This window comes from Molossus molossus, unplaced genomic scaffold (genome assembly GCF_014108415.1).
Source record: "Molossus molossus isolate mMolMol1 unplaced genomic scaffold, mMolMol1.p scaffold_m16_p_15, whole genome shotgun sequence".
Lineage (NCBI taxonomy): Eukaryota > Metazoa > Chordata > Mammalia > Chiroptera > Molossidae > Molossus > Molossus molossus.
Window position 1 is genome coordinate 50,593,987 of NW_023425350.1, and position 26,722 is coordinate 50,620,708.

At 46.9% G+C, this 26,722-nt stretch overlaps 1 protein-coding gene across 1 annotated transcript in view; it reads left to right on the plus strand.

The window, feature by feature from the left end:
* ANTXR1 (ANTXR cell adhesion molecule 1) overlaps nt 1-26,722 on the plus strand; it is a 228,112-nt gene that overhangs the window by 158,958 nt on the left and 42,432 nt on the right. The window contains exons 15-17 of the mRNA XM_036263300.1: nt 4,788-4,883; nt 6,084-6,251; nt 17,039-17,119. Coding sequence (XP_036119193.1) covers nt 4,788-4,883; nt 6,084-6,251; nt 17,039-17,119 — 345 coding nt within the window. The remainder of the gene's footprint in view (nt 1-4,787; nt 4,884-6,083; nt 6,252-17,038; nt 17,120-26,722) is intronic.

The following is a 26,722-nucleotide window of genomic DNA, read 5'->3' on the forward strand; positions in this document are numbered from 1 at the left end:
ATTCGAAGGCTGATTTAAAACTGTTTCCTTGGGCTTGATTCTGTTTCGGTTACATTCTCCTTTCCATAGATAGTTCCCTCTGGTACCTGCAGCAAATTGGGGTTTGAGAGCCTATTTGGGTCAAGCTGGCCATCTGGTTATCAGAGAACAGGAATGTTAAAGAACTTTTGATTGAGTCTAAGAGGGCTACCATATGCACAACTCCAGGGGGAGCTGTTCACATCAGGCCTGTGGTGTTGTCCAGGGCACAGTCTCTATGGAGGAGTGAGGCAGCCCTGGGATCAGAGATCCCACCCTTCTACTCCCCACTTTGCTTAATCACTGACTAATAGTTAAATATTTGTTGAGGGAGGGAAGGTCACTACAAGGAGCTGTGAGAACACAAGAAGGGAGCATTGAATTCTCTGGAGAGTCCAGGAGATCTTCACAGAGCAGGTTACATTCGAGCTGTATCTTAAAAGATGGGTAGAAGAAGTGGGGGGCGAGTGTTACAAGCATGCAGAGCTGTGAATGTTGAAGCATGGAGAGGTACAAAGGCCTGATGTGATTGGAAAGACAGAAGAGTTCACTCTCTGGCCCAGGCAGTGTGGCTCAGTGGGTTAGAGCGTCATCCCATGCACCAGAAGGTCTCAGGTTTGATTCCTGGTCAGAGCACATATCTGGGTTTGATGCCTAGCCCAGTCGACAACCAATCCATGTTTCTCTCTCACATTGATGTTTCTCTCTCCCCCTTTCCCTCCCTCTCTATCTGAAATCATGAAAAAAATATCCTCTGGTGAGGGTTAAAAAAAAAAGTTCAGTGTCTGAGGGCAGCACAGGACTAGCCCGATCTGGGGCTAACCCAATGTGTGCATCTGAGTTCCGAGTCTACAGCTATTTCTTCCTCGAGCAGGAGTGTGACTGAGGACAAGCAGGTCAGATGGGCCTCTACCATCTGAGAAATGTGTTGCCACTTGTGTGCCCCAGACAGCAGCCAGTGGACATCTGGGGCTACCACATCCTTTAAGATGTAAACATAACTTCCCCTGATGGGAAACCAGCACCCCTCCCCAGTCTCTGCTGTTTCTCCAGGCACCACTGACTCCTGCTTCTTGCTTCTCCTGTGATGTCTCCTCTTCTTCGTTTGCTGGACACCATGTCACAAACCGATTCCTGCACGCCCCCAAGGCAGCACTGGCACAAGGCCATCTGCGTGGGGACTTTTACTGCAGGGGTAAAAGTCCATGGTTACAACACAGTGCAGCCAGTGAACAGCTCCTGACAGAAGAAACAGCCTCTTTTGAGGCCTCACTGTCACCCCCACTGCCGGGAGGTCCTCAGGGGCCTCTCCTCAGGTGGCCCTGGCGGCTTAGTGGGAGCTCAGTTCCACTCTTGCCTGCTCAACTTCTGCCCGCCGCCCACCAGCCCCTCTGCTCACACAAAGCAAGTCAGTCTACCCATCTGTCCTCCAATGATCACGGGGGATTCCTATATTGGTGGCTTTCCCCTCCCTGCTGCAGCCTGGCAGGGCAGTGTGGCCGGAGCTCGCCGAGAGCCCTTGCACTTTATTAGATGTAGTTCACCCCGGGTGCTGCCGATTTTCCTAGTGGGCTTGCTGGGGGCTGATTCTACTCCATCCGTTTTGGGCCACATCAAAGATTCCCCTCATCCGAAGATTGCAAAACCCTCCCGTCTCTAGAATGTGTAAACAGAGCCGCGCTAACTGCAGGGAAATTCTGACTCTCCTCGGTCAAACCCCGAGCCCTTCGCTGTCTTTGCTGCTGCTGTTTGAGTTTGGCAGGCAAGCCCGGGTCAGGGGATTAGCCGGCAGCTTGGTGGATCCGGAGCGTGCGGAGCTGATTCAAGTGCTGGCATTTCCTGTGGTGGGAAGGGCCCCGCACATGCGCAGAAGGCTGCCCCCCCCCCCCCCAGGCCCAGCCCGGGAGCAGAGGCAGCACAAGTCCAGGGCCAGGGGGGCAGAGAGGTGAGGAAGGGCAGCTGGGTGTGCAAGTTGGGGTGGGGGGCAGATCCTGGACACTAGGCATCAGGAAACCAGACCAGAACTGCACCCCTATTGGTATCTTCATTCCCCTGAATCCAACTCTCCTCTTCCGGGCTATGGAAAGGCTCAATGAGATGGTCTCTTATGTTTGCCTTCCGGTCGTTTAAGAAATTAGGAGACTCATCAAACCATTTCAGTTCCCTATCGAATAAAGTAGCTATTCTCTCGGAGTCTCTTATGTTCTTGGTGTTCCATTTTGGATGATATAATGTTAGTTATCTCCTTTGGAAATGGCCCTAGGCCAGGGGTGCCCAGGCTTTTGGAAGCGCTATGACATGGATGACTCACAGACACACACATCTGCCTCCAGCGGTCCAGTTTCACCATCCACATCGGACGCCTAAGGTCCCCGGTTTGACATCACAGGCCTTCTAAAGTCATAGCATAAGGCAAAATGCTGTGAATTATTTTATTATTTGGGGAGTTTTGTTTTTACTTTTTTATTTTGTCATGCTTTACAGGCATGCATTTTTAAAATGAGTAGGTACAAGGGGTAAGAAGTAGAGAACTAGCATTTATTTGATATCATTAAATGATTGGAAAAGCAAAATGCAAAGGGCCAAAAGCCAGAACCACCAACACGGAGAAACATTAAAGGAGAATGAGGCTGCCCAGGCTCAAATCCAGCTTTGCCACAAACAGGCTGGTGGCCTAAGTCACTTACCCTCTCTATTCCTCTGAAAGTGGGCACAATCGCACCTCCTACCTCACTGCCCATTGTGTAAGGGGTCAATACACGTAAAGCATTTAGAAGAGTGACTAGCCCATACCTGGTAAAGCCTACATAAATTCAACTATGGTGATCACAAATTCAGTATGTGTTTATTGAGCACCTACTGTGCACCAGGCTTTGTACAAGGTCAACAGAATCCTCTCTGCCTTCAAGACTCACAGTCCCATGTGAAGAAGGACACATCTATTTTAAAAAGACAGAGAGAGAAGAGAGACCAGCCCCAGTGGCAGCTGCCAAAATAGCAAGTCCTCTGATCTGCTGTGATCACCGTCCTCTAAGACATGTTCTTTTTTTTTTTTTATTTCAAAATAATCCTACAGCATGTTGCCTAGGGAGTCTCAGTGCCTAACTGCTTTGTTTGTCACCTCTAGCTCTGGTCTTTCTTCTGCACACCACTTGCCTGTGCTTTGTATCTTGTCTCCTGCATGGGACTCCCCTTTCCACACAGTGGCAGCCCTACATAGGACTAAGGCCTCAAGTCCCCAAATGCCACCAACACAAAGCCATCAGGAAGCAGGCTTGTTCTGAGCACTTTTGTCCTCTCTGGCTCATTCGCCTGCTTTGCAAACTCCCCTTTTTAAGCTTCCTTTCTCTACCCAAGGAAGTCATGCCACCGCCCTGTGAGCCACCCATGGCTGTAGATGGTGAGCTCTTTCTCCCCACGGCAGGAACAATTTCAGGGATGAGGAGCAGTTTTGCTAATTATTCTTCTCTTTCCCATCCATTCAGTTGAAATTTCCTCTTGTTTTCTCCCTTCATCTTAAAAAAATATAATAAGTGCTAACTTTCTGTCACTGGGCTAAGTTGCAGACACTGAGTTTACTGCTTTATTTGAATATCTCATTTAATTTATCTGGCAGATGCAACAGACCATCTTTGGGCACCTACCGCATGCTAGGTGCTGTTCTAAAAGCTGAGAACACAGTGGTAAACATGGCAAACAGAAGCTCCCATGAAATTTACATTCCAGCACGGAGAGACAGACAATAAATAAATATCAAGCCTTAAGGAAGTCCATAACTAAAAATAAAACAGATTAATAGAGTGAAGGAACTGGGGCTACTTTTGAAGCATGTTCTGGAAAGGCCTCTCTGAGGAGCAGTAAGAAGGATCCAGCCACGAGCAGACTAAGTACAAAGTATTCCTAGATGAGGGAAGGGCTCGTCCCTAGGTCTCGAGCAGAACTGTGCTCCGAGCATTGGAGAGGCAGAGAGAGGACAAGGGGAGCAGGGAGAAGGGGAGCACGGGGAGGAAGAAGGCCGGAGAGGTGAGCAAAGGCCAGAGCTTGCAAGGCAGGGTTGGGGTTTGGATTTTATTCTGCTTTGTGGAGAATGGATTACAGGAATTATAGAATGAATAAGAGGGCAGCAGGGAAGCCAGTCAGGAGGCTACCGCAGTATCCAGAAGAAAGCTTGTGGGGACTTGGGACCAATGTGGTGGTTCGACGGTGGAGTTGGAGTTGGAGAAGTCACAGCTTTGGGATCTTTTAGAAGTAGGGCAACAGAAGTTGCTGACAAATTGAGTTGGGGCGAGGGAGAGGCAGTGAAGGAAAGAGAAAATTCAGGAATGACTCCCAGTCCGTGGGGAAGACTACCAAGCAGGTTCTCGCTGGGGAAATCAGGACTTCTGTCTGACGCATGGTTGAGATGATTGTAAGTGCCCCAGGAGCTGACATCAGTGTCAAGTCAACAGAGTTCACGGGAGTCAGAGATGGGGATATAAATCCACAAGTTATCAGTATGCAGAAGGGAGTAGGTGAGTTACCTACAAAACAGTAGAAATGCCAAAGAGAACAGGTCCCAGGATTGTGCCACAACCTTACCAGGTAGTACTGCTTTTATTCCTACTTTACTGGGAAGGAAAATAAGCTTAGAAAAGTTAAGTGACTTGCCCAAAGCCCCGGCACTGGGAACCCTGGGTTTCACCATTTGTCCATGTTGTCCATGTTGCCATGGTGGACACACCTCCAAGCAATAGTGCTCTGCTTCCTTCATGTCCACACTCTCTCTGCAGGAGGAAGATGACGATGGTCTGCCCAAGAAAAAGTGGCCGACGGTGGATGCCTCTTATTATGGTGGGCGAGGTGTTGGAGGCATTAAAAGGATGGAGGTAAGAGAACAGCTGAATGGACAGTGGTTCCCCTTATCTGTGGTTTCGCTTTCCACAATTTCAGTTACCTGCAGTCAACTATGATCCAAAAAATTAAATGGAAAATTGCAGAAATATACAATTCTTAAGTTTTCAGTTACATACCATTCTGAGTAGCATGATGAAATCTCAAACTGTCCCACTCCATCCCTCCGGGACGTAAATCACCCTTTTAGTCCCTGTGTCCACACTGATTTTTATTTAATGATGGCCCCAGAGCCCAAGAGTAGTAATGCTGGCAATTTGGACATGTTGAAGTGAAGCCATAAAATGTTTCTTTTTAAGCAAAAAGGTAAAAATTCTTGACTTACTAAGAAAGAAAATGAATCATAGGCTGAGGTTGTTAAGATCTATCATAAGAATGAATCTTCAATCCGTGAAATTGTGGAGAAGGAAAAAGAAATTCATGCTGGTTTTCTGAGAGGCCATATTCACATAACTTTTATTGCAGGACATTGTTATAATTGTTCTATTTCATTACTAGTTATTATTGTTAATCTCTTACTGTGCCTAATTTATAAATTAAACTTTTTCATAAGGTATGTGTGTATAGGAAAAAACATAGTATATATAGGATTCGGGACTACAGTATTCATAGTTCCAGGCATCACTGGGGGTCTCGGAATGTATCCCCCATGGATAAGGGAGGACTATTTCGCTCAGATCTATGTGCTGCCTACTCAGTAATGGAAAACCCGAGCAAACTGAGAACACTCACGCTTGAGGTCTGGCAGGGGTGTGAACTGTGAGGCATCAGGTGGAGAAAAGGCAGGTATAGCCTTTTAACTGTGCACCCCCATATCTTGCCCACGATGAGTCAGAGATGTTTGCTCATCTGCTCAAACCTCCCAGAGGTTTCTTCTCTCACTGGAACAAAATCCAAAGTTCTTACCTGGGCCTGCAAGGCCTTTGCACCTGCTGCCCCCCCACCGCCTGGACCATCTCATCCCTAAATATCCATCCACTTGGATTGCTCTCTGCTCCTTCAGCCCTCCCCCTTTCCCTTCTCCCACACCTCACCCTCCCCTGGGCCTGAAAGCTCACAGGAACTGAGGCTGGGGGCACCTGCAAGGCCTGTCCCACGTGTCTGTGTGACCCCCATTCTCTGAGGGCATCATTTTTTATTTTGTCATTGGGTTTTTTGTGTGGTGTTTAATTTAGGTTCGTTGGGGAGAAAAGGGCTCCACAGAAGAAGGTGCTAAGTTGGAAAAGGCAAAGAACGCAAGAGTCAAGATGCCAGAGCAGGAGTACGAATTCCCTGAGCCCCGGAACCTCAACAACAACATGCGGCGGCCCTCCTCCCCCCGGAAGTGGTACTCTCCCATCAAGGTGCGTCTCTTCCCACTCGAAACACTTCCGGGTGAAAATCAGACTCTTTGACATGGTGAAACATGAAACCAAGGTCCAGATTATCGCAATAGAGCAGATTTCTCAAGTCATGGGCTCCAAAGTACAGGTACTTACCTTTTCTGCAGGATCAAGGCTGAGAACTAGGCTTTTCAAAATCGCCACAGCAAAGTAGTGCAATGAGAGTGGTCTTGGGTAATAACCCCAAAGGATATTTTTTGGTTTCGGTAACATCTCATTCCACTGGTAGACGATTCCATTAACTAACAAAGATGGCAGGATTCCCCTTAAAACCTAATCTCTAGTCCTCTTGCCGTATCATGAGCCGCTCCCCTCCCAGCACACACTGGTGGGCTGCACTGGCCGTTGATCTAGAACTCATTCTCACTAGCTGTGAGCAAAACCCCTTTTTTCCCTCCACCGTCTCTCTTCCCCCTCACAGCTCCAGACCCTAAAATCTCTCTGGCTTATTGGGAAGTTTGAACCATAGGGGGCAGTTCATGCGTCCCGAAGGCCTCTTTTCCCTTGCTCTGGGGTACAGATGTCTTTGGAATTATGTGATGCACCAATACCCTTGCGCTTCAGGCTTGCCCGTTAACATCTGCCCCATGCCAGTTGTTAAAAAGCATGAGAAAAACCATAGCTGAAAACACTCTGAGAGAACCTGTCCCCACCTCTTCATTTCCTGAATCTCCCTCAAAACTGAGATCATCGAAGTCCTTGTTCCACCCAGGTCTGGAACCCAAGACCCCCAGCTCCGGTCTACAGCCTCCCAACAGCACTGGGCCAACTCCAAAGCCTCAGGGGAAAGACAGTGTAAGAGCCAGCTCTCATCTCACGCACGCACGCACGCACACAAACAGCCCTACCCCTCTTCCAACGGCCGCAAAAATAACATCCCGTATTCTCTGAGTTATTTGCTCATTTTAGAGTAGTCCTTCTCCTCTGAAATCAAAAGAAATGACCCTTTGAACAGCGAGTGACACTTTACTGGTGGCTGTCTCTTCCCAGCCGAGCCAGCTCATGCCCACACTCATTGCAGTGTCTTTTCGTTTTGGTTTGCCGTGTTTAAAGCAGCGAGATTCTTTTTTAAGATAAAACCCCCAGGGCAGTGGGTTGAACTCTGGAAAGATGTGGGCGAGATGTAGCTGCTTGTCTAACAGCTGTGCACGTATAATGATTTTCTGATGTGAAGCATGCAGACAGGAAGGAGCCAGAGGGAATCTCAGAGATGAAGAAGAAAGGGTGTTTCTGTGATGTCGTTTGCAGCCATCTGTACCTTGTGACTAACACAACATACTTGGCTGTAGCCAGGTTTTTCTTACTGTATTCTTGGATGTGGAGAGAACATTAGTTCTGTTGGAAGAATCTAATTTCTGCTTGACAACACATTGTCCCTCTGTTAACTGGTGGTTTAGGATGGACTTTTATGAACTAAATCGGGGTGTGGACAACTAGGTTTGAGAATCTAAAAACATTCCCAACACCCACTTGGAATTAGGATCAGTTCACTGAGTGTTCGTTGTGCGTCTACTATGTGCCAGGTACTGCGGGATACTGAGTATACAGAGGTTCTCAAACCTGGCTGGGAAAGCTTTAAAAATACGAAATCCCAGGCCTCATATCTCAAACCTAATGACTCAGAGTCTCACAAAAGGCTTTCAAAGGTATTCCATCCATCACAACATGCTCTTATTTTCATTAAGTGAAATTCCTTTTTCCCCCAAAGCCTCCCTTTCAAATTTCACACCCAAACTCCTCAAATGTTGCCCCAGCTACTGGTTCCTCCACAGCCCCTGCTCTTGAGCCTTCTTCTTTGTCATTGTGTTAAATTATGTTTTCAGCCCTGGCTGGTTTGGCTCAGCGGTTAGAGCATCAACCTGCGGTCCAGAGAGACACGGGTTCGGTTCTCACTAAGGGCGCATATCTTGGTTGCAGTTTGTCCCCTGCCCTGGTTGGGTTGTGTAAGTGGCAGCCACTGGATGTGTCCCTTTCACATTGATCTCTCTCTCTCTCTCTCTCTCTCTCTCTCTCTCTCTCTCCCACCTACTCTATCTGAACAAAAAATGGAAAAATGTCCTTGGATGAGGATTAAAAAAAATTTTTTTTAATTATGTTTTCATTCCGCCGTTGTGGCTCAGTGTCGACCCATGCACCAAGAGGTCACCGGTTCGAATCCCAGTCAAGGCACATGCCCAGGTTGTGGGCCCGATCCCCAGTCGGGGGGCATGCAGGAGGCAGCCAGTCGATGTTCTCTCTCATTGATGTTTCTGTCTCTTGCTCCCTCTCCTTTCCTCTCTCTCTAAAATCAATAGAGGGAAAAAAAATTTTAATAAATGCTAATTCTCAGGCCCCAACCCAAGTCTGCTGAAGCAACTTGGGGATCGGGCCCAGTAATCTGTCTTTTAACAAGTCCAGTTAAGAAATTGTCACAGGAGGTCCCAGCCAGCTTTCCAGTGGAGGTTCCCTGAGGGCAGGAACTGTGGTGTCTGGCAGAGTCCACGGTCATACCTTGTTGATTTGTCAGGAATCTCAGTGAGCAAACCCACACTGGATTTCACAGTCCATTCTACCACAAACACAACTACTAGATCACTGCCAAGTGGCTGAGAATCTTGAGTCTCATAGAATCGCCTGAACAGCCAGGCGGGAAAGACCTGTGATGCTGGTGGACTCACTAAGCACCTTGGCAGGATTCCCTCATTGAGGCCTGAGAAAGTGTGAGTGCCCTCTTGCTGGTGGAGCCGCTCGTGCCAACCTGCTCAGCTCACACTGCTAGGTAGGAGATGGACAATTGCTCTGTGTGATTGCCCATGTGTGTGAGTCTTCTCTCCACCACCAGTGACCCCCTGGAAGGCACCAACGATGCTTAACTGATCTTTGAACTGGCAATCTTTGAACAGCACTGTGCCTGGCACAGAGTAGGGACCCCACCACCTGTTGTTGAAGAGCAGAGGCATAGAATGTAATTATGAAGCCGTTTCCAGAGCGTCATGCCTGTTAGACTATTTCCTGTGACCCACCCAGATGGCTTAGGTACCTCCCAGTCCAATGAAGGTGACATTCTTCTTGCCGTGTCCTTGAGGGAAGAAGAGAAAAAGAAGCCATCTTACGTGTGTCTGGGCCGAATGGGGTGAGAAGGGCCAGAACGAAGAGAATTGAAAATAAAAGCACAGAGAGGAATTCAAAAGTCAAAATATATACTGTTTGTCCCGAAGAAGGGCAGACCCCTCCCGGAACTCGGTGTTTTTTCTATTTCACATGACGCATGCTCCAAGATGAGCCCCATTCTAGCCACAGTGCCTAGGACATCACTAGGCCTTGGACAAAACATTTAGCCTTATGAAGTACCATAAACTCTGCTTCCCTTTCCTGAACCATCTCACTGGGTTTGTCATGGTCCTGGCAGGAGACCGAAGGCATACTCAAAAGGGCTAAACTAGCATAGGTGTGGGCAGGGCAAGGGGAACCCACAGCCATGGTGAGGCGCCCAGGGACCAGCGACAGTGGGAGCTGAGGGCATTGAGGAGACATGGTGTCGCTGGAGCCCTAGAGATGAAGCCACTCAATGGAACTGTGGCCATAGAGAGGGAGTCAGCAATCTAAACCTGCCTGCCACCTGTTTTTACATGGCCCACAAGCTAAAAATGGTTTTAATACTTTTTAAGGGCCTACATAATAGCCTTGTGTTTGTCTATGGACCTACAAAGTCTGAAATATTTACTCTCTGGCCCTTCACGCAAAATGTTTGCAACAAGCACCATATGATTTCACTCACATGTGGAATGTAATGAACAAACTGAACTACCAAGCAAAATAGAGAGAGACTCATAGATAGAGAGCAGGAGACAGCGCTGGAGGGGGGAGGGTATGTGGAGGGGTGTTGAGCAAAAATTGAAAAAAGAGAGAACTCTCAGACATGGACAACAGTGTGGTGATTGTGGTGGTGGGGGAGGTGGAAGAGGGCATAGAGGGGATGAATGGAAAAAAAGAAGAAAAAAGGAAATGTTTGCAAAACCCTGCCTTATAAGAATGCAGCCACTGTTGGAGGCAGGGGGTGGGTAGGAGAAATAAATGCCCCAATGCCTCCCTAATCTTGCCCTCTTGTCTCCTTCTGGTGCCACCTATTGGCCAAACTAGGGGAAACCAGATGATGCCATCTGGAGGTCAGGTTTCCAAAGCACAGAGCCAGGAAGGCAGAAAAACAGGAGAGTGAATGGGGGTAGGCAGCTCACAGAGACAAGCTAGCCTGCTCTCTGCTCTACTATAAACAGGGAGAAGCCCCCCTCACACACCCTGTGCCCACCTGGGAGTTCGCCAGTAAAAGTGGTCATACATCTTTTAATGTATTGCATTTGAGTCACTTTTTTCATGCATTCCATGAAATGGATTCGAGAAGCAAGTGAGCACATTTGCTAAGCAAACCCAGTGAGAACTCATCACGAGAAGGAGTCTACAGTGGGCTTCTCTCCACCGGCCCCAGTCTAATTTAAGGCACTGACCACACTTCACCCTTTCCTCATTCCAGGCTCATGACTATTTGGCCTGAATTTCCCTTTGCTTGATTTCCACCCCCTGGATTTACAGCACCCCATGTTTCTCATTAAATTGGGACTGACCATTTCAGACAAGTTAAGTAATGCCCAGATATATGGCCACCAGATAGATTAAAACCAGGACTGTTTTCAGGTTCGCTGGAAGGCTTGCAGCCTTCAGAGAAACCATTTTTCTTATTTTCCAGTAGCTCCTCCACATGACTGGAAATGACAGCTGAAGGACAAAAGCCAGACCCTGGCGGGCCAGGCAGGCTGACTCTTCTCTGCAAGAGCCAGACCAGCCTGTGCTGCTTGCAGGGCCTGGGAGGGGGCGCTCTTCTGTCCATTTGCTGTTGGGCTCACCTGCTGTCCTTGGCCTTCAGCCCCTTGACCTTGTGATCAAGCAGCTTTCGGTCATGAAACTGTACTGGATGAAACTTAGTAGCCCAGTAAGACATGCCGAAGCTGTACATGCTGTCAGGTGTGCTGCTGATGTTGCTGACCTTTGTCCCTCTTCAGCTGCCTTTTAGAAAGGTTCCCAACGTTTTTTAAACAAAGGCCAACAGAAGGAAGCACAAACAGAAATGACCGTGTGTGTGTGTGTGTGTGCGCGTGCGTGCATGGGGGGGTGTAGGAAAAGGGTCCGACTTTATGCATTAATTTATTTCATTTGAAGGGAAGCAAATATTTTAAGGTGTAAAAACTCCCGTGTTAGTCTATAACGGCCCTATAAGCTGAATTACGCTCAAAATTCTCAGCCTCTGACTAACTGCCGCCCAGCTAGGGCAGACGGGCCAGAAAAGAAGACACAGCTGCTGCTCACCAAAACAACAAAGAAAGAAAAGGGAAAGAAAAACCCAGCCACACACGCCATGCACCAGGGTGCTTGGAATGACAGTGACATAAACCTCCCTGGCACGATCTCACCGTTTCAGAAGAAACAAGAGCTCACGTTGACATAGCGCTTCCAGTTTATCTGACTTAGTGGATTAGATGTTTTTGTCCAAGGCTGAGGTGCGCTGGGAGCCGAGAGTTGGTAGATTTCTCATTTGATAGTCAACATGGTTCAACTTCCAGTGAAAGAAAGCTGTTTTTAAATGTCAGCTAATACAGCCTGGCAGAGGGTCCGGGGGGGGGGGGGGTTCTCTTAGCTCACAGAAGCAGTTGGGCATTTCTCCTGGGGAGTGAGGACCAGCATCTTGAATGCATCCTGTGGAGAAGCTTGTGCATGGTGGATACTCAAAGCTGAGCTAAGCAGTGAAGTCCACTCGCAGGGTCTTCCCCAGGCTTTGGGTGAAGCCCAGGGACCGGTTGAAAGAACCCCCCTTGCCCTGGCCTGTTTGGCTCAGCGGTTGGCTCATCGGCCTGTAGACCAGAGAATCCCGGGTTCGGTTTCCGCTAGGGGCACATACAAAAAAAAAAAAAAAAAAAGTAAGAACCTCCCGACGCTCTTCTGGCCTCAAGGGGATGCTATTAATAAGCACATTAGCCACTGTCCACTGTCTTAAAATGACAGGCTTCTGCCTTTATTCAGAAAAGCAAGGCTCCAAGGGCCTTTGATGTACATTTCTCTTTGACTTTAGAGTTATCTTTTTATTCTCTTCTTGGTTACGAATATATTTACTCTAAAGCTTACTTCAGCTCTTGCATAAAAAGCTCCCTGATGTAGGCATAGAAAGAGGTGTAGAATGTGTAGATTACCCGATTGTCTTCTATGCCACAGAGTGGGGACTTCAGGTTTATTTGTGGACAGTCAGACCTCAGGATACTGAGGATGTAACTAGAAGTAGCTAGTCTGACCGTGGCCAGGAGACTCCAGTGACAGCAACTCACCTGGATGAAGCACGTACCTCAAGTCAGTCCCAGATCCAGGCCTAACTATGTACTTACTCCTTTGTTTCTCTTAGCAGCCCTCAAAAGTAAAAACTAATATTATGCCCATCATACAGATGGAAAGACCAAGGCACAGAGAGGTTTGGTAACTTGCCCAAATTCACACCGCTACTAAGATGTTTCTTGCTTTATTTTATTAACTGCAATGCCTTCATTTAGACTGGCAATGAAATCTGTTATTAACCAAGTAGGAGAGAGGACAGGGAGCCTGAAGGTAAAAGACCAATCAGGAAACTGTTCACAGAATAAGTGAAAAGGTAAAGACCTGGGCCAAGACAGCACAGTGGAGATGGTGGGATGGGAGTGGACAGAAAGAAGCAATCAGAGAGCTGTCACAGAGAGAACATCCACAAGGCATGGTGGAATTTGGGTGTGAGGAGGTGGGAGAGGGTGGTCCAGCTTGGATGGATGGTGGTGCCATGAACCAAGGCAGGGTGTACAAGAGGGGGAGCAGGCTTGGAGAAAGGAAGTTCTATTTCTGATGTTTGGTTTTCAATACCTGTGCTATGTCTACATTACAACTGAGACTTGGTAGGTAATGGATAACCAGATCCAGCATTAAAGAGTAGACAAAGCTGAAGATAGAATTTGTGAGGCATCAGCCGAAAGGGGGAAGTTTGACCCATGAGACTAGATGAGAGTCCTCAGGGTGAACTCCCAGCTGGGGGAGGGGACTAGAAGAGGAGCTTGGGGAGCACCGCTGTGCTATCAGAGAGGTCGGGAGGAGCAGACAGAGGCTGAGGGCACACAAGCTCAGGGACAGTGTGCAGAAGGGAGGGCCCCAAATCAGATCTCAGAAGAATCAAGCAAAAGAGGCACAAAGGTGGCCGAGGCACTTGGCACTTGGGATGCGATGGGTGGTCTTAGCAAGAGTAGGCTTGGGGGTGTTGGGGCCACCGAACACTGCTAGCGAAGCCAGACCATGTCATGCTGAAAAGGACGCAGTCTAGCTCAAGGGAAAGGGGGAGAAGAGTTGGAAAACCACAGAAGAGAGGATGGGGAGATACATGGCAATAAAGTTCCAGTTATTGGATTCTTATACTCTGCATTACATTCTTTTCCATCTTTCTACAGAGGCTCCCAAATGGTCATCTTAATGACTTTGCCGTGATCACAAATAATATTTAATGAATACTTTCTATGAGACACGTACCTGTCTAATTGTAAGCCTTATACCAAGTCTATAGGACAAGTCTTTATCTTCATTTTAAAGATGGGAAAAATGAGCATCAGGGAGATGGAACAACGTGTCCAAGGCTGCAGTGCTTGTGAGGGGTACAGCCAGAATATAAACTCAGACAGTCTGAATTCGGTCACTTTGTGCTTAAATATCACACTATGATCTGTTGACACGAAGGAAAACATAATGCACGACCCATTTTCTTGGTGGTGCCCATCTCGGTAGCTTCTGCTCTTCTGCTCTGCGGACAGCTTGAAATTTGTGCTGAGTTAATTACTGTGCTTCACCAGCCATATTTTCTTTCGGCCTCATCGTATTGCCCTTCATTTGTCAAGAAGTTGAGTGACTAGCACCCAGAATGCTGTGGGTGGGCTGATTTGCAAAACCAAATGCTGTTAGTCCCCCAAAAAAGGGAAAGAAAAAGAGAAAGGGGCATTCTTCCAGGAAATGCACCTGGTTAATATGCTGAAATATAAATGCTTATCCCCAAGAACCTTAAAGGAAAACATGTTAACTGATGATTGAAACGGGTTGAATGCAGACAACCGTGCTGAACACAGCATTCTAAAGTCATTTCTAAATATTTTCAGAGGCTTTCATAAATACTTTGCCAAAAGAGATGAGAGACACTACACTTAGCGAGGCAAACTGACACACAAGAACTCGAGCAACAGTTGGTACAGGTTCAAGAGCATATTTTTGGTATCTGAATATAACCCACCAGAAAATAATTTCAGAACATGAAGTATTTGAGATGATATTCTTAAATTAACATTGCCACTGTGAAAGCTTTATGTCAAGGAACTTGAACTCTCTGGACAACTTTTTAGCACTATCCTTCAAAGACTCATCCAGAGCAGTGTTCTCCAACATGCCTGACCGAGACCCAGGTGGGAAATACATTCTGGCCGAGTATTCGCCTATGTACACACGTACACACATACACACACATTTAACTAAAATATATTTTTCACAAAATAATACTTATCCTGCCCTGGCCAGTGTGGCTCAGTTGGTTGGGCGTCATCACATATGCTGAAAGGTCACCAGTTCAATTCCTGGTTAGGGTACATGCCTGGTTTGCAGGCTAGATCCCTGATGAGGGGTGAGCAGGAGACAGCCAATCAAGTTTCATCCTCACATTGATGTCTTTCTCTCTCTCTCTCTCTCTCTCTCTCTCTCTCTCTTTCTCTCCTCCCCCCTCTCCCTCTACCTTCCTCTCTCTCCATGAAAATCAATTTAAAAATCTTAAATAATAATAATAATAAATACTGAACCTCACCGAGTGCAATTAACTCTAATCTTTTCTTTTCTTTTCTATCCTATTTTATTTCTTAAAAATTATGTTCCTAACACACAAAATTGCTTCCTAAGTGCTTAAAGAGTTGCAACCTACAGTTTAGAAACTTTATTCTAAAGGTTCTAAATTCAGGCGCTCCAGCCAGAAGAATTGCAAGAGGAGGAACCTGCCATCGGCATAATATAAATTATATGAGCTTTAGAATTAGACAGACATGGGATCCAATCACACCTCTCCAGTGAGCATGCTGTGTGCCTTTGGGCAGGTTAGCTGATCTCTCTGATCCTCCATTTCCTCTCCAGAAACCTTTGGGACAACTAACTGGGAGAATGAAATGAGAAGCCCACGTTAAAGCACCTGACCCAGCGCTTAGTGACACCAAATGCATTCATTCACCTAACAAATATTTATTGAGCATCCAATGTGTCGTAAGGGCTGGACACACAGCAGTTCACAAAACAATGACACCTCTGCTGTCACGGAGCTGGCATTCTGGCCAAGACAGACGATAGCACACAAACACAGACTCTGCCAGGGAGTGGTGAGGGCTGTATTCGTTTCCCATTGCTGCAGTAACAACTCACCGGAAACTAGCGGTGATTTATTATCTTCCACCACACGTATCTGGTGGCTGACAGTTCTAGAGGTCAGAAACCGGAAATGGGTCTCGCTGAGCTGAAATCGAGGTGCGGCCAGGGCTGCATTCTTTTAGGGGGCTTTCGAGGAAAATTCATCTCCTGGTCTTTTCCAGATTCTAGAGGCAGATCCATGGGCCTCTAACTCCTCCCATCTCCACAGCCAGCAACAGTGGGCTGAGTCCTTGTCGCTTGGCTCCTCTGCCTCTGGGGGCACATCTCCTCCTCTGACTCTGGTAGTCCCACCTCCCTCTGTTAAGGACACATGGAGTTACGCGGAGTCCACTCGGATAACCCAGAATAATCTCCCCATCACGAGACCCTTAATTTAATCACGTCTACCAAGTTCTTTTTGCCATGGAAGGTACCATGTTCCCAGGTTCCGGAGAATAGATGTCATCTTTGAGGGCGGGGGAAGCGCTTTGTCTGCCTACCACGAGAGCAATGACCACATCTGAGGCGAGGCAAGGGGGATTCTGCCCGTTGATGGAGTCACCAGCCACGGGTACTGCTAAGAGCAAGGCTGAATACATAACTTTTGTTTGTTTGTTTGGTGTTTGCAAGGGCAGAATTCAGCGTGCCTAGGGCGCTAGAATGGCCAGAAGCACGAGACCGCCTTCATCACATGCTGGGAAGACACTTTTCTCAGATTCAACCAATCACCTGCAGCTCCAAAGAGGTTGTGATTTGGGGCAATCTGTGACTTTGGGCAATGTGTCCCTCGAGCCTTAGGTTCGTGCGCGCGTCGCAGCTGCCGAGTGAGCCGAGGGCACAGCCCGGTCTGCACGCAGAGGCCGTCCTTTGGTCCTGCTCTCTAGGCCCTTCTGTTCAGTGATTTTCCTGGATCTGCCATCATGGTTTTTATTTGTGAACTCTGAGCACCAAGTGGGGGGAAAAAACTTTAATGAAAGTTAAAAAGATAGACTTGTGTTAGGATGTGCCCAGAAATGTGACCAGGGCAAAAGCCTGAAAGAACTTCTCTGTGTTGTGCAGTGGGAGCTGCACCGAAGTCTCCAGTGGGTCCTGCATGAGCATCGGGCCCTCGGTTAGGTGTGTCTTCTCCTCGTGGCTGACCCTAGGGACCAGAGGGTCACTTACCCTGTCGCAACCACATTGCTGGTGCTGTGTTGTTCATGTGCCCCAACGAGCGTGAAAAGTTCTACACGTCTGTGCTGGCCGCCGGTCTGCTTTCATGTGTAATCTTGGTGCCATTTTTTTTATTTCAGGGAAAACTCGATGCCTTGTGGGTCCTACTAAGGAAAGGATATGATCGCGTGTCCGTGATGCGTCCGCAGCCGGGAGACACGGTAGGATTCAGTAACGGTGTCACACACACAGTCACTCTCTGCCTCCCTCTGTCTTCGCAGAGCTAGGATGACTCCAGGTGAACACGTCCAGCTATTATGTCATGCGGTGACAGATCGGATGCTAGTTTACAAAACTGTTCTTAACAAGACGCTTAGTTTTGACTTGATTTTCTGAAAAGAATTTTAGAAATAGGATGGGTTTTGCTTCCTAGGACCTGAACTTAATTTATAGGTACAGTGAGTGAATAAAGAGGGGCTGGTTCTGGCTTCAGACCATCCCAGGAGAGAGGCCTGCTGCTTCCCACCACACTGGGCAGTGGTGACAAGCAGGATGCCAGGGCCACACGGTGGGGCCAGGGAGCAGGGGCCACAGAAAACTGCCACCTTCCAGCAGCTGTTCGCTGGAATGGTCCAAGATCATCGGAGGACCTTCTCTCCTGGTAAGATTTGCCCCAAAACCGTGTGGGCCAAGCTTGGAACATCTCCAGCTAAGAGGAGTTAGACAGGGAGGAGCCAGCAGAGACCTGAGAAACCTTCTTCCAATGTCTTCATTTTGTAAATGAGGAAACTGAGGAGCTGAATCACTTTTCTGTTCAGATCGCTTCAACACTGGGAACCTCAGTTCTGCCGAAATCACACCGTTGTCACGTCTTCTTGTAAGAGCGAGTCTCTCCTCTATAAATTGAACAGAGCAGAGCTTGGAACCAAATTCTCCCTCAACTCTCAGCCACCTGCATCTTCTGTGTGTTTCTCTCGGAGTCAGACACGTTTACCCAAAAGCAGAATGACGGTGTCTGATTTCGAGCTCCCTTCAGATCAGGTAGCGCTGGGTTTGAATCTCACTTCCTTCCTGGCCGGAGGTTCACTCCAGGCAAGTCCCTTACCCTCTCTGAACGTCATTTTGATCAAGTAGACGATAATAACCACTTCACAGTGTGACTGGTTGGAGAAGGTAATGTTTGTAAAGCACTTGGCCAACGCTGAACACATAGTCATGCTCAGTCAATGGCAGGTATTATGATTATTTACTTTGTGTTTTTCTACTCTGTGGAAGGTTGATGAAAAAATTCAAACCATAATGCAACCAACGTTTATCGAACACGCCCACATCTTTGCCGCACCCACTCTTCAACACCACACAACTAACAAAGTGGGAGAGCAGAGCCTGGTCGGCAGGCCCCTCTCCTCCGCACCTGGGACAATGGATGGTCTGTGGCTGAGGGGATTCACTCTGAAGTGTCCTAGTTTGTGCCAGCTACTGCTCAGTTAGCTGCTCCTGCTCCGGGCAGTGGCAGGGACAGCAGGCAAGTACGACATGAAAGAACTAGGTCGTAGAAATGCTTGGCCACCTTGACCCTCATGGCCTATGGAATTTGTATTTTGTCTATGAAGGTCAACAAAAACACACCGCTTTAGCAAACTTTAAAGTACAAACTCTAGCCCGGCCGGTGTGGCTCAGTGGTTGAGCGTTGACCCATGCACCAAGAGGTCGCCAATTCAATTCCCTGTCACAGTACATGCCCAGGTTGTGGGCCAAATCCCAGTGGGGGGCATGCAGGAGGCAGTTAATCGATGTTCTCTCTCATCAATGTTTCCATCTCTCTCTCCCTCTCCCTTCCTCTCTCTCTAAAATCAATAAAGGAAAAAAATAAATAATAAAAGTACAAACTCTACAACTATGAAAAATGAGCCTGGGCCATAAACGACATGAAAGGTAGTATTTGGCCTTAGAAGCTCTACATCTAGTTTCGGTAGAAAATTAAAAATTTTTTTCGTATGCATGAGGCTCATCTAACAGATTAAGAAAAAAGCAGTAAGCTAGCTGCACACAGGATCAGAAGTACTGATTTTTGTGACTGAGCATGCTGGTACAAGCCCTTTTCAGAGCAACTGAAAAACATCACTCAATCAGCTAACATTTCATTCTCCACAGATCAGTTTGGCCAGAATAAATTTATAAACTGGGTCAAACTGAGAAGTGGGAGGAGTTTGGAAAGATGAGGGATGGAAAGAAATATTATCATATGTAAGATATAAGAACCAACTGGCTGCAAAAGGCTGCTGGAATAAATCCAGCAACAATGCATGAAAACATAGAATTTCCTCTAATGAATCACATCTAAATTGAGTCTCTTTTATTATTATCACTAATTAATTTATTTTTGTTACAGATGTTTCTCCTTTTTCCCCCATTGACTTACTACTTTTGAACAAACGTTTATACTAACATCTGAGGGTGTTCTGTATGCTTTCAAGAAACACAATACCACCATGAATTTTCATTCTCCAACCACGTGAAATAATAGATCTGAAGTCCAGGAAGTCTAAGAATTAGGACACAGTTGACCCGGATCTGTCACAAAATTATTATGGTTGTCCAGCCTACTTTCCAGTGGGCTTTCTTTGTAGAAATCCTGCTAAAATGTTAAGACACATGGGAGAAATAGATGCAGAGAATTGTGTCCATGTAGTCATGACGACAGCCACAAACATCTTGATGTACGTGCAGTTACACAAGAAAGGTCACAGATTAGTTAGGAACAAGAATTCAAAGCTGCCCTGTGGCAACTCAGAAGAGAATTCCAGGGACAGGAGGACTATATTATAGCTTTGTCTATAAGCTTATTCTTTTTTTTTGTTTTTGTTTTTGTTTTTTTTTTTTTGCATTACCTTAAGAGACTCTCAACAAACCTACATTACGTACATGGTGATGACTCTTAAGAATTCCTCAACACTGATTTATGGGGCTGACCACATTTTCCATAAACTCAAAATGACTACAACCAGGCATGTGCTCATGAACAAGAGTCACAGGTTCTGGATTTAAAACAAAAACAAAAACAAAAGTCACCTACTTACATTCTCAGTTGATTTCTAAAATCTTTCAAATGCACAGAGACCTCACAGAAACCTGGCAGTTCTTCCTTCTCGGTTTCTGTCTGCCCCATCCTCCCCCCTGTTAACCCACCCAACCCTACAGATGCACACTCAGTCTCACCAGCAAAGCCTTTGAGGCCGCTGGAAGGGCTGAGCACCTACGGGCCCCACCGCAGAGCAGATGGCTGGGGCAGGCCAGAGCCCAGAGCCACACCCTTCCCTGGGATGGGTGCCCACCTCCTCCGAGCTGTCCAAGCCCCAGGTCAGGGAAAACATGAATGGGACCACAGCGGGAGACCTGGATGCTCTCTGTCTGCCACCACCCCGCTTCCTCTTTCTCCCTGGGGTGGGCTCACAGTCCTGTTTTTCCTTAGAGCCCACCAGGATGTCCTGGGCCAACATAATAGAAAAAGTGCCAGAAGAAACCACTTAAATAGCAAGCCAGCAACACATCTGATCCTAAAATTCAAAGAGTTCCCTAAGCATATGGTATCCTTTGCTTAAACCATCCCGGTGTGGTTCCAGTCTGTAGCCACCGCTGTGCTCTTTCGAAAACACACATCTCAGCGCCCCATTCCAAGGCTTCAGATTTGCAAAGACTACGGGAAAGTGCAGAATCTTTAGCTTGATTTAGAAAGCCCCCCCCCCCACCTTTGCATTTCATCTGCTCCTCACCCCAGGTTCCTTCACTACGCCAAATCAGCCCTGGCCGCCTGGGATTGCTCCGCAATCCCTGAACAAGCCAGAAGCTTTGGTTCTCTGTGCCTTTGCATATTCTGGTTGCTTTGCTGGAAATGTCTTTCCCATCATCTCTACCTAGTAAACTATCACCTTGGCAATATTGTTCATTGTCTCCTGTAAACACAAAGGGTTGCTGTCCAGACCCAAGCTGTATGGGGCATTGCCAACATAGAGTGCATTCGGAGAGTACGCAAAGTATGGAAATTAGAGCATTTTCCAGGATGGTCCCCAAGGCTTCATATACACCTGGGCCACTCTGAATTCAGAAGATTTGCTCACCTTTTAAGAACAAATGGTGGAAGGAATTGAGAATGTTCATCTAAGGAAGACTTAATGGCACCCTCAGCTTTTTAACTTGGCCATTTCTTAATCATCATATTATGCGTTCCATTTTGTATCCCTTTTTTTAATATATAGCACTTAACCATATTCAAGGAGTAATCTTTCCATGCCCCCACATATCCTGGTATAATATCATTTTAATGACCATATCATATTCTATTGTCTCTCTGTGACATAATATTTCTGCCTGTCTTCTCTTTTTGGACATTTATTTCTAAATGTTTATTGTTATAAACGAAGCTTCACTCAGTATCCTTGTTGTCAAATTAATGTGCACATTTGTGTATGTTTCCTTAGAAAAAGTGTCCAAAACAAAACCGCATGCAGAACTTTAAAGCTTGGATACACATTGCACGACTGCCCTCCTGAAACACCGTAGGGGCCATGGGCATCTATCAGAAGCCCATCTCCCCAGATGCTCACCAATATTATTAAGTCTAGCTATTTGATAGGTGCTTGTTTAATTGGCATTTTTATCATTAAGGTGGAACAATTTTTTAAATGTTTATTTTCTCTTTTGTCAATTGCATATACATGCCATTGGCTCGTTCTTTTATTAGATGTTTTAGAATTGATTTTTATCTATTCATTCGCTTAACCCATCCTTATGCATTTGTTAATCAAATGTTTTGAGGACCTACTATGTGTCAGACCTTGTGCTATGCATTAAGTACATGGTGCTTTTCTTATAAACTTAAAGTCTAACATATAGAGAGCCCCAGTTTGTCATTTACCTTTAAACTTTCAAAAAACATATTGAAGTTAATCTATAATTTCATAGTCAAATCTATTGACACAATTGGGGAATAACTAGCCTACGTAAATCTAAATATTAAGCTCCAACCCGCTGCAGAGACATCTTTCCCCACCTGCAGACAGTTCTGTTCCTGGACTACTGATTTCAGATGCAGAAATACGGGGAACTTCACAGCCCATGGAACCAGTGATTCTCAACCTGGGCACAGTGTGGTCACCTGGGGACTTTAAAGCACTGACGCTAGGGCCCCGCCCCTGAGGTTCTGTTTAATTTGTCTGGGATGAGGCTTGGACATTGGGGGAGTTTAAAACCTCCCCAGGTGGTTCTAAAGAGCAGCCAGGATTGAGAATCAGTGATCTGGTCCAATTCCTTGTTTTTCATCCAGGGCAAATTCTTCCCTTTCCTTCTGGAAACAATTTGAAGGCAACACCCCGTACTCTTCAGAAACCCTATGCCTATGTCTCGCAAGCAGAAGGGAAATGGATGGTTACAATCTCCACGTACTTTCGAGCCCCTCTCCTATCAGGAGGGTGGTTAACATAGTTTCTGTCTGTCGTATTATTGCTACTCCTTGGGTAAAAAGGGTGGAAAAGAGAGTATATAGCTCTGCCTCGTATGTCTTTTCTGAATAGAATTCAGTCACTATATCGACCAGTCCAAACCCTCTCTGGTCATTTTTACCCCAACTCAAACTCCACCTCCCATCACAAGGTCTGGGAGAAAGGCCCTGGGGTTGGATGTCTTCTTTGTTTTCAGCTCCTTGGTCTCTCCCAGATCTGGAATCGGGAGGCTGGCACATTCCATCACTATCAGCACAAACAAAATACTAAGGTACACTGAGCTTGTTTTGCAAGGCTGAGCCTCCTTGCAATCAAGAGACCCAGGAAACACACATAAATGGACATAAACAACATTTGAAGCTCCTCTGAAGCCCAGAGGTTGTGAAATCCTCTCCCAGAGCTCAGCCCCCGGGCTGCTGCCATCTGCTCAGCTGCTTCCAATAAGGGAGCTTCTGGTCACGTGGGCACCAAGTCTTCCTGCTGTCACAACGAGAACGATCGGGGCAAGTTATCTCCCGGGTCCTTCGAAAGCAGAGGAGACTTCTGTCACATAAAGGGACCCAGGGAAAGTGCCCTCTGTTTCTCTCTCTTGTCTGTCTTCTTCACATTCCTGACATTACTCCTTTCGTCTTCCCCCTCCACCTCGGCCGCCTGTCTTCACTGTCCTCACACATCTATTGTGCTCCCACGAAGAGTCCGTCTTTGGACCGGGCACTAAAGACACCCGTTAGAACAGGACTTAATTTTGGCTTCCTGGAGTTCAATGTATGGTCTGGAAGAGAAGAGAGGGTCAAGCATTTTTGGCTTCCTGGAGTTCAATGTATGGTCTGGAAGAGAAGAGAGGGTCAAGCATTGTACTAACTGCTGATGGTTCTAGACACACAAACCCATTCACAGTAACTTCGAGAATAACTGATTTCCGTTGTACAGAGTGGAAACTGAGGCCCGGGGGGTTTACTAACATCCTCGAGGACACACAGCTGGGAAGGGGCCGAGCTGAGGCTGAATTCAGGACTCTCAGACTTCAAAGTCCACACTAGATGTTCCTTAAGTCCTTCATGCATTCAATAAATAACATGTTGAGCATTTTTCTGTGAGCCAGGCACATGCTGATACTGGGTGCTCACCGATTAATTAGCTGTGCCCCTGTCCTTGAGGAGCAGGAACAAACGGGCAAGTCCCCAAGCACCACCCCACGTGAAAAGTTGAGTACATGAGATGTGGTTCATATGCCCCAGAAGGGCCTCTTACCAGCCTTGGAGTCAAAACTGGCTCGTAGAAGTGGCTTTTGTGCTGAGACCAGAGGAGGGTGGTGGGAGGAGGGTACTCTGGTGAGAGGGAAGCCGGCGCACAGATGCAGAGAGGGCCTGTGCTCCCGCAGGGAGACGCAAGGAGTGAGCTGTGGAGGACTCGGGCAAGGCCGTGAGCAGAGGGAGCGCAGAGAGGCGGCGGCGTGGGGACCTGGTCACGGGGCCGCTCTAGGACAGTGGAGGATTACTGCGAGCACTTTAAGCAGGAGTGTGATCAGATTTGCGTTTTAGAGAAGTCACGCTGACTGCACTGTGGAGGTGGTGGCGATGAGAGATGCTGGCGGCCTGAACAGAAGCAGTGGTGGGCATGGAGGAAAGAGTCCGGATTCAAGAGATGTTGAGGAGACAGGATGCTTGGGTGTGGAGGGTGAGTGAGACGGGCGTGTTGAGGCCTTCCCGGGTTTGGCCCAAGTGACTGACCTGGCGGGACACTGTTCACCAAGACGAGGGCACAGGAAGAAGGCAGCTTTGGGAGGGAAGACAAGGGCTCAGCTTTTTAACTTGTCAAGTTTGGGGTTCCTGTGCGACATCTGAGCAGAGCTGACCAGGAGCAGGATGAAAATGAGGCCGGGGGCATGTAAGGCACAGGCTTTGAGGGGGCGCTGTCTCTCAGGGCTGTGCACGTGCAGAAGGGGCACTCGTGGGCCCTGAGAGCGAACGGCTCCCTCCTCACCCCCGTCCTGACCTGTGCGCGAGGCAGTTTGCTCCGCTAAGAGTTCTGAGTTGGAGGAAGCTGTGGGACCGTCACCATGGCAGGTGAGACCAGTGTGACCAGCCAGGAAACCAGAGAGAGTGTGTATAGAAAGAAGAGAAAGAGGTTAAGTGCTGGATCCCAAGATCCCCTCCGTTGAGTCAGGGTGGGGAAAGAGAAAGAGGAACAATAAGAAAACTTAGGAGGAACAGACAGAGGAAGAGGAGACATGACAGGAGCATCTGTCGTTGTGGAGATCGAGAGAAGATGATACATCGTGGAGGAGGTGGGGGCAACAGTGTCAAGTGATGGGCAAAATTTTTTTAATTTTTCATTAGTTTTTAGAGAGAGGGAGGGAGAGAGAGAAACACTGATGTGAGAAACTTGGGACTCAGTCAAGCAGACAGAATGTGGAAGGGCCAAGGTAGCAAGTCTCCAGAATCAGGATACAGCCCGTAGGTGCCTGTGGCCAGCCAGTGGGGCAGGGAGAGACCTCTCAGGCGGGCGCAGAGGGAGCCAGCAGTGCCTCATAAGGCTGCAAGGTGAACATAGGTGGGGGTTCACCACCCCAACGGTCCGACTAAAAACTTGGGACTTAATTCTACAACCATTGTAAGCTAATCTTCATCTGGGATAAATATTATAGTGCCAAAATATATTGTACATTAAGAAATTTAACCCACTACAAAGTTTCTTAAATGTTTGGCAAAGCTCTGATTTAACTAGATAGCAATAGTTTTTAGTTGTTTTTAATTTATGTATAAAATTTGGCCACAGATGTCTTGTCTTGCAGAACAGCGAAGTTATAGTCGTCTTACCAAAGCTCAGCTCTGATGTGTTAGTAAATGGTTACGAGGATACTGCAGCAGTCCAAGCATCAATCATCAGGCTTGAATTTAAATGGTGGTGCAGGAAATAAAAACACGTGGATGAAGGTGGCACTCTCCATGCAGCATGGCCCCGGAGAAAGAGAGTGGTAGTTTTAGCATCAGAGGACCCCAGTTCAATCCGTTAAAGTTAAATCCCTGCCTCGTGACCTTAGTTAAGTTGATCAGCCTCACTGAGCTTCAATTTCCTCATGCATAAAAGTGATCTCTTATCTCTACTTCTTTAGATGATATCAGGATTAAATAAAATGACAACTCGTAAATAATTCAAATAGATGGGGGTTCGTTTTCTTACCTTCCTTCCCCCTGAACACTGCAACTGATTTCACAGAAGTTTAGTTACATCTCAACATGTATGAAAAACTACTCAGAATTAGCCCTGGCCGGTTTGGCTCAGTGGTTAGAGCGTCGGTCTGCGGTCCCAAGAGACCCGGGTTCGGTTCCCGCTAAGGGCATGTACCTCGGTTGCAGTTTGTCCCCGGCCCTGGTTGGGTCGTGTGGGTGGCAGCCACTCGATGTGTCCCTTTCACATCGATGTTTCTCTCTCTCCTTCCCTCCCACTCTATCTGAATAAAAATAAAAATAAAAAATGGAAAAATGTCCTCGGATGAGCATAAAAACAATAAAAAAAAAACTATTCAGAATTAGTCCATGTTTCAATTAGTGATGACCAAAAGAACCAAGTTATCTACAAATTGAAGTCTTTGTATGAAGATCAGTCTTTTCTTGCACAATAGACAATAAGCTTTACATTGAATTTTTACATTGAGGAAACAGATCTTCAAAATGTCTATCAGTATGTAACACCAGGTCGTAAGTAACCAATAAATCCAGAGAAAAAGGCCAGTGTGCTGACCAGTGACTCCTGACCTCTTATAAACTTTTACCAGAATACGTCATTTTTTTAAAAAAGGGGGAGGAAAAACAAATTATAGGAAATGTTCCTAGAGGGTGTGATTTATTTTGGCTCAGCATCTTCCTTGGATGGTTGAATTCCCAGTAGGATTTATTCAGTTCTCACCCTTGGAAATCTTTCCTCCACTATCTCATTGGAGAGGGACATGAGCACTTAGAATTCTTGGCTTACTTTCCTGAATTTAAAAAATAAAAAGTTCAGGGCATCCTCCGTCCACAGCAAAAACCAAACTGTACCCAAAACCTGCCAAATGAACTTTCTTCAGAGAAGCCAAATTTAAAGCTGATGATGCAAAATATGCCATCTTGAGATATTTTATTGCACCTTCTTTCCCCCTCAGTAGGAGGTCTCTCTAAATAAATAAATGTGGAGGCAATTGATGTGGTTGAGGACTCCTCCTCTTCCTCTTCTCCCTCCCCCTCCCTCTCCCAATCCTTCACATCCATACACACTCACACACTCATCACCATCATCATCACCACTATGTTACAGTCTTCACCTTTGAATTACCTCATCTCCCAA